This window comes from Sinocyclocheilus rhinocerous, unplaced genomic scaffold (assembly GCF_001515625.1).
Source record: "Sinocyclocheilus rhinocerous isolate Xijiao unplaced genomic scaffold, SAMN03320098_v1.1 scaffold671, whole genome shotgun sequence".
Lineage (NCBI taxonomy): Eukaryota > Metazoa > Chordata > Actinopteri > Cypriniformes > Cyprinidae > Sinocyclocheilus > Sinocyclocheilus rhinocerous.
Window position 1 is genome coordinate 584,819 of NW_015625021.1, and position 8,226 is coordinate 593,044.

Consider the following 8,226-nt stretch of genomic DNA (forward strand, 5'->3'; position numbering starts at 1 on the left):
TATGTGCTTTAAAATATAATTCATTCTTACAGTGATTTCAAAATATGTGGGGAAATCTTTCACGCAAAATTACCTTTTGCTTGGATTCCTGTTGAAATTACTGGATTTTATCTGTGAAAGTTTGCAGAACAACAGTAAATGTGGCCATAGCTTTTGTCCATCAAATCAATGTGGTGCAGTCAACAATGTGCAAAAATATGCAGAAATAACAGAAAATAAAACTTTACTTACTTTTAGTCATTTAGCAGACGCTTTTATCCAAAGCGACTTACAAATAAGAAAAAGTAATTAAAACTAAAAGCTAAAACTCTATAAATACTATATATACACACACATTTAAGAAAATAAAATAAATTAAATAAAAATGACAAATGCATACAACAACATTTCAAAACTAAAACATTTAAATGAAAACAAAAAAATAAAGCTAAAAACAATTCAAACATACACAAATAAGAAAAAGTAATTAAAACGAAAACAAAACATGAAGTGAAAGAGGACCCCTAAAAACCTTCAAGACTGTCTCAGGATGTAAAATGTCATGTGGTACAACTCCTTCACAAAATAAATAAATAAATAAAGATATGAATAAATTAATAATTTGTGTAATTTGTAAAAAAAAAAATTTTTTTTTTTTAAATAGATTTAAAAAAAATTTGCTTACCCACTTATATTCAAATTGTAAGGAAAATTTATTTTTAATTCATGGTTTAGGAAGTAAATTTAGGAAGTCACTGAATTTAGACAGAATTTTTATTTATAACAGTATAATGTTTTTCAAAGCCAAATGAAATCAAGAACACAAAAATTCATTCAGCTTTAAAGAAAATGAATCCTTTAGAAATTTAGTCCAAAACAGGGTTATTAAAGTTAACTAAAACTAAAAATTTGTATATATATATATATATAAAACATGCTCATTGCTTGAAATAAAATATATATTAACTGAAAATAAAATAAAATAGAATAAAATAAATAAAATACAAAAAAATTCAAACCTATTATATTTCAGCTAGTTTCCAAGGCAAAATTTGAAAAAAAAAAAATACTAAAATGACTAAAACTTTAATTTTTTTAAATAAAACTATTAATAATTATTATTAAAAATAATTAATAAAAAAATATATAGACATATGTAAAAACTACAAAAACTAGTAAAAAATCACAAAAACAAAATTAAATAAACTAAAAAGTACAATTTTAACTAAAATTAACATGAAATCATAAAATATAAAAATAAAATCTTAAATAACAACAAACACTATAATAGTATCTAAGTGATACTTAAAAGTGATACTTAAAATAACAGTATCTTCATTCAATGAGTAATCCTGTATGTTCCTAATATTCTCTCTTTTTTTCAGAAAATGCTGCAGTCTCCCTATTTCTTCTTTGATGTTGTTTATCTTCATAACGGCACTGAAGAACAAACAGAAGACACTAGCTGGAAGGTTTGAGCGTCCTATGATTCCCTCGAGCCATACGTGTCAGTTTTTATAAAGAGGATACTGAATGTTTGTGTCTGTGTTGTCAGGACGTGTACGCCTCCTTCAGTGAGCTGGACTCTAAGGGAATGTGTTATTGCTTTGAGGTGTCACTGTGTGGTCCTGCTCTTGAGCTGCACAACTGCATGGCCAAACTGCTGTGCCACCCGCTGCAGAGACCCTTCCAGAGCCACGCGTCCTACAGTCTGCTGGAGGAGGACGACGCGCCGGAGAACGAAGCCACGGTGTGAGACTGCATAACCACAGACTGATCCACTCCAAAATGAAGGAGTGACCTGTGAATAACTGTGTATATATGGCCTTGCCCGCTCTTTCTGTACTAGAAATGCCTTTTATTACTTTTGAAAACTTCAGTGTCTTAATTTAGCACAGCAGAATAACCTATAGCTCAAGACCCTGTTGTGGCACAGTCGATTAAAGCTAACCAGTTAGTTTTTGAGAATGTCAGCTATCAACGTCGTGTAAAGGGATACATGATACACCTCTCAAACGTCTGCTTGTTATGTGGTGGAGATTTTTCATGTGAATGATGGCCATAGAGATCCATTGACTGCTAATGGTTTCATCTAGACAGCAACTAATAAATACTGTTTGCTTGTTCCTGTCGAATAAATGAAACGTAAATGCTCTGTGAGACTCATTTGCTACATGCGTGCCTTACATACAAACCAACAAATATTATGGTATAGAAACCGTGTAGCTGTGGACAGATTGTTTTAGAAGACAACCATGTTAAATAAGGTATTTGAACGGACATTTTTAAGTTAAAAAAAAAAAATGAGTGGGAACTAATAATGGGCAGGGCTTGATGCTGTCCATCATAATTTGACTGGATAGTGAAAAGCAATCTATGATATTATTGGTTACTATATTCCACCAAATCAGATGATATTTCAGATTATTGCACCAGATTTTATATGGATGTATGCTACACTGCATTATAAAACGGATAGTTCCGGTCCTTGATTCTGATTGGCTGAGCCGCGTTCGAAGCTGTTGTAAATTACTCTACAAACACATCTTTGTTTACGTTTGTGTGTTGCTTGGCAACCACTTTGTTGCAACCACAACTGATTCTGAGGAACTACATTGTTTGGCGGAAGAATAATGTTTTTATTAATATCATTACACTTTATTTGCTCTGTTTTATTTTGTGAAACCTTACTTACGTATATGGAATAACCGTTTTATAAAAGCGCCTCGCGTCGTGCCTAACAACGCCCCTTAGCTGTTATAAATCCACTGTAAACCACGGCTTCTTGGGGCTTATTGCTTTATTATTGTATACTGTGCTAAATGTACATCCAGTTAATAAAGTATTGGAGAGCGGCAGTGAATTTTACATTTGGAGGAAGGGTTTGAAAAAAAAAAAGTGCATTATACATGCCGGTGACAAGCATTTCGAACTAGAGGATTTTTTTTGTTGTGGTGAAGAATATGCAACATATCCACTAAAGAAACTGCTTACTTGTAAATATGCAAAACAAAACTCTTGATGGGAAAATTAAAGCAGCAATGCAATTGTGTCCACAAGAGGTCGCAGGAGTACAGCTGAACAACAACAACAAAAACGGTCATTAGTCTTCATAGTGAATAATGTTGATTACATTGGGGAATTTACTTTTGGGATTATTAAATGGTATTGTTTGTGTTCTTAAAGAAGAATTTGCTTTGTTTGATTCTTTGACCACACAAACTCATATGCATCGGTGATTCTGTATCCTGCTGTTGAGCAGCACAAAGGTTCACAGATAATAGTCGGAAGAGCTTTCAGGTCACCGTTTTTTTCTCCTTTATTGTGTTAATAATCATTAACCTTTTTCACCCTGCAACCTCTTTAGTTCTGGGAACAATTTTGTTCCAAGCTGTAAACAAAGATGGAGGAAAACCTAAATCAAGGTGCTAAATTCTTAGAAAAGGTCTATTAAAAATAAGGATTCCATTTTTTTTTTCTTTTTTTTTTTTTCCATAGAATAACCATTTTTGGTTCCCTGAAGTATCCCCAAAGTGCACAGTTCTTAAAAAAAATAAAAAATAAAAAATGTTTTCTTAGTGTGACGAACATTTGAATAATCTAAAGGACATTCTGTGGAATGGAAAGTTTCCATGGATTCTAAACATTCTTGGAACCATAAATGCCAAAAAATAACTTTTATTTTTAAGAGTGAATACCTACAAATATGTGATTTACTGATAGGTTGTAATGCTCAACTTTTGTTTTCCAGAGACAACTGACATGACAGTGAGTAAATAATAAAATTTTGCTTGAAATGATCTTTAAAATGAAACTTAAAGGGAAATTAAAATACTGTCATCATTTACTCACCCTCAAGTTTCTTTCTTCTGCTGAACACAAAAGAAAATATTTTCAAGAATGTTTGTACCCAAACAGCTGCTAGTATTGGGGGAAAATTCTATGGAAGTCAATGGGTACCAGCAGCTGTTTGGTTAACAACAATCTTTAAAATATCTTCTTTCGTGTTCAGCAGAAGAAAATTATAAATGATGGCAATTTTCATTTTTGGGTGAACTGTCCCTTGAATACTTGAGAGACCCAAAAATTCTTGGAGTAATGACTAGATGTTGAGCTCTGACTCTGATGCCCTATAATAACCACAGCTCATTTGTCTTGTGTTCGGCTGTCTTTTGCAGAATCAGCTTCCTGTTTTTGTCTTTAAGCGTTCTGTAAGGGAATTTTGTGAGAACTTTCAGTTCGTTTCAAAAACCCTCTGTAAATGACTTTCCGCTGAGGACGGATTGGCAAGGAGACAATGGCCTGCAGGAAAAGCCCTGACTTACTTTACGTCCCCTCTTCACACTCTCCCAGACACGACTGTCAGCTGCGAGCGTCATCGCCAGCCCGGGATCAAACGTGCTGCCGCCTCCTGGACTTCTGGGAGAGTTTGTTATTCATTCCTGCGAGGAGGATGACGGGTCACTATTGTTGTCCCTCCGACTCCACCGATGCGGCTCTGCAGGAAACGGTTTCAGGTGGGTTGTTTTGATCAGATGTGTTATCATCATGTCTGGTCTGATCCAGGAAGAGATGGAAGGACCAGCTTTTGTCCTTTGCAGGAACATTGTTTTTCTTGGCCAAAGTGGCTGATTCCAAAAGGACAGCTGATATTAAGTTCATTAACTCAAACTGAGAAATACCTACCAATATGGACGCCAAGAACAACTACAGAGATTATGAAATAAGTGCTATCTAGATGTTTGACGGTGGTCTGCATTCCTTGACAGGGTTTGGTGTGATTTATGAGGGAAAGTACGGGAGGAGCTCTGGCTGTCTTTGGAGATCTCCGTAGGTTCGGTGTGAAGTACCGTTAACCTCTGGAGCTTTCCCGGGGAGGGCCCGGAAAGAGTCACAGCATGGGAAGTGTGTCTTATAAACACAGCTCCCGCCCCGAGTCCTGGCAGAAGTGTTTACATGTCATTGCCCACAAGTGTAACCTCTGACCATTGCTTTTCATAACAAAGCTTTAGTATCACAACCGTCCGAAGGTCTGTCTCATTCCCACAACCGGACCTCAGAAATGTACAACAGCAGCTACTCCCGGGCCACTCTCGGACTGGAGACGAAAAAGATCCACAAGGCGAAGAAGGGGAAAAGCTGCGGCTACTACATGAGGATCGTCTTCTTCTTCTCGTCTCTGATCCAGTCCCTCATCATCGCCAGTTTGGTGCTCTTCCTCGTGTACGGCCAGCCAGAGAAGACGGCCGAGGAGAAGAGAGTGGAAGAGCTGGAGCTGGCCTTCAACAAGCTCTCTACAGACAACACCAAACTCAGAAAAGACAAAGCTGACCTCACCGGCGCCCTCAAGGCAAAGACTGGAGAGAAGGATGCGGCGGATAAAGAGATAGCAAAGCTGAAAAATGACTTGAACTTAACAACGATCAAGAGCAGTAACTTGCAGAAGTCACTTGTAAGTCTTTTATTTGCTTGTACAGTGTTTGGGGATCAGTAAAATGTCTAATGTTTTTTAAAGAAGATTCTTATGCTCGTCAAGGCTGCATTTATTTGATCAAAAATACAGAAAAAAAAACACATTTTGTGAAATATTTTTGATGTTTAAAATAACAGTTTTCTATTTTAATTTACTTTAAAATATAATATATTCCTGTGATCAAAGCTGATTTTTCAGCATCATTACTCCAGTCTTCAGTGTCACATGATCCTTCAGAAATCATATGCTGATTTATAATCAGTGTTGGAAACTGTTGTGCTGCTTAATTTTCTTTGGGACCTGTGATACTTTTTTCAGGATTCTTTGATAAATAAAAAGTTTAAAAGAATAGTGTTTATTCAAAATAGACATTTTGTGTTACAATATACACTACTATTCAAAAATTTGTGGTCAGTAAATTTTGTTTAAGAAATTAATACTTATTCAGCAAGGATGTTAAATTTATAAAAAGTGATAGTAAAGACATACTGTTAGAAAAGATTTTTATTTTGAATAAATGCTGTTCTTTTAAACTTTTTATTCATCAGAGAAAAAAGTATCACGTTACCAAAAAAAAATATTAAGCAGCACAACAGCTTCAAGACTAATAATAAATCAGCATATCAGAATGATTTCTGAAGGTTCGTGTGGCACTGAAGACTGGAGTATTGGCTGATAAATTCAGCACTGCGTCACAGAAATAAATTATATTTTAAAGTATATTAAAATAGGAAACCAATATTAGAAATTGCAATAATATTTCACAATATTTCTGTATTTTTGATCAAATAAATACAGCCTTGATTAGCATAAGAGACTTCATTAAAAAAAAAACAAAAAAAAAAACATAAAAAATCTTACTGATCCCAAACATTTAAACGGCAGTGTATGTATCGTTCCAAACCTGTATGACTTACTTTCTTCTGTTGAACAAACAAAAAGATTCTTTGAAGGATGTTGCCATTGTGTTGGTCAATGGGGCTCAAAATAATTTGACACTGACTTTCATTGTATGGACAAATGAAAAACTGGAGACATTTTTTTAAATATCTTTGTGGTTTGACAGAAGAAAGTAAGTCATTCAGGCGTGCAATGACATGAGAGTGTGCAAAGGAGGACTAAAGTTTCATTTTTGTCTTGATATTATAAGGTGTGATTAATCTTGAAACCCTAACAATAATTACAAGCTTGATTTTGACTGGCTGTTTTACAGTCTCTCTGTGAGGCCAATAAAGCAAAGATTCCAAGCACTCGATATACTCCACTCCCATGTCCACCAAGCAACAACAATCAGAATGGTGAGTGCAATCAATGAATGACCAATTTCACAAAGAGACCGTCCTGCTGACATGGCTCTCTTTTCTCTTCTCAGGTGAAATAAAAACTCTAAATACTCTTCTGGAACAGCAGAAAGTTCTATATGGAATCCTTAAGAGCAACTTCAGCCAAACGGTGGAGTACCTTAAAACTGACTTGGACAACGCAGTGAAGGATAAAAATGAACATCACAGCCAGGTGATTCAGCTGAGGCAAGAAACCATGAACTTGAAATCCCAGCTTGATGTGTACACCAAGAAATGCAAAGAAGACTTTGCAGAGTCCCTCCAAGGCATCCAGACGGTCACAAGTGCCTTCCTGACCAAAATCGACAACTTCTTCACCAACTCGGTCACGTTTCACCTCACCTGCCCGAAACAGGAAGAGCAGATGGAAAGGATTCGCTCCAACTGCTCCAGCCTCTCTCGACAGGTGGAGGACAAGTTCCAGAGCTACCTGGACAACGTGGGAGCGAAGGTCTCCAGCATTCAAAAACAGAGCAGCCGGTTGGAAGTACAGAACACGGGACTGACTTCAGAACTGGACAAATGCAAAACGGACCGGGAGAAAGAGGCTGCGGAGAGCAGCAAAAAACTGCAGGATGCCCAACAGAAGTATGACAAGCAGCTGGAGCAGCTTCTCAAGGAGCAAAGCAGACTGAGGGACGCCAGAGACCTACTAGAAGCCCAGCTTTCTGTGAATGACGCCACCCTTATATCCCTGCGAAATGGCTGCGCACAACAGGTGGGAGTTATGATGACGCTTAAAACATCTGGAAAATCTTCCATGGTGGCCATTTTTAGCCTAATTGCATGTTTGAAAGCTGTAGAGCGTGTCGTAATTAACTCAAATCAATCTTCACTGTTTGTGCAGCCCAAACCTGCTGGTCTTCAACCCCCTGGCATAGCCACACCTGGTAGGGGCCATTAACCACTAAAGGTAAGTGGTCTTTATTCATTGGAAAGTCAATATAATCACTTTAAAGTGTGCAGGGCATTACTGTTCATTTGTTACATGCTACACCAGGGGTGTCCAATTCTGCTCCTGCGTCCCGCAGAGTTTATCACCAATCTGCCTGGAAATATCAAATCCTAAAGCAGGTGTTGGACCCCCAGGGCATCCAAGATGTAGGTGACTTTGTTTCTTCAGTAGAACACAAACGGAGATTTTTAACTCAAACCGTTGCAGTCCGTCAGTCCTATAATGTCAGTGGATGGGAATCACGGCTTTGAGAGTCATAAAACATACACAAACAAAACCAAATTAAACCCTGCGGCTCGTGACGATACATTGAGGTCTTAAGACACGAAACGATCTGTCTGTGCAAGAAACTGAACAGTATTTATATAGTTTTTTACCTCTGATTTTCACCGCAATGTCTGAACTGTCCTGAGCGCGTTCGCGTCTTCTTCTTCAGCCTGCGCGTGAGGCGTCTTCTTCTTCTTGCTTTACGGCGG

At 37.0% G+C, this 8,226-nt stretch overlaps 2 protein-coding genes across 2 annotated transcripts in view; both read left to right on the top strand.

Moving 5' to 3' along the window:
- The window catches only part of LOC107747315 (BRISC and BRCA1-A complex member 1-like), a 7,840-nt gene extending 5,356 nt beyond the window's left edge, over positions 1-2,484 (top strand). The window contains exons 8-9 of the mRNA XM_016561783.1: positions 1,365-1,451; positions 1,535-2,484. Coding sequence (XP_016417269.1) covers positions 1,365-1,451; positions 1,535-1,735 — 288 coding nt within the window. The 3' untranslated portion in view covers positions 1,736-2,484. The remainder of the gene's footprint in view (positions 1-1,364; positions 1,452-1,534) is intronic.
- A 1,691-nt stretch (positions 2,485-4,175) lies between these two features.
- The window catches only part of LOC107747760 (plasmalemma vesicle-associated protein-like), a 5,291-nt gene continuing 1,240 nt past the window's right edge, over positions 4,176-8,226 (top strand). The window contains exons 1-5 of the mRNA XM_016562352.1: positions 4,176-4,496; positions 4,749-5,431; positions 6,666-6,750; positions 6,825-7,513; positions 7,643-7,708. Of these exons, the coding sequence (XP_016417838.1) occupies positions 5,042-5,431; positions 6,666-6,750; positions 6,825-7,513; positions 7,643-7,699 (1,221 nt within the window). The 5' untranslated portion in view covers positions 4,176-4,496; positions 4,749-5,041 and the 3' untranslated portion in view covers positions 7,700-7,708. The remainder of the gene's footprint in view (positions 4,497-4,748; positions 5,432-6,665; positions 6,751-6,824; positions 7,514-7,642; positions 7,709-8,226) is intronic.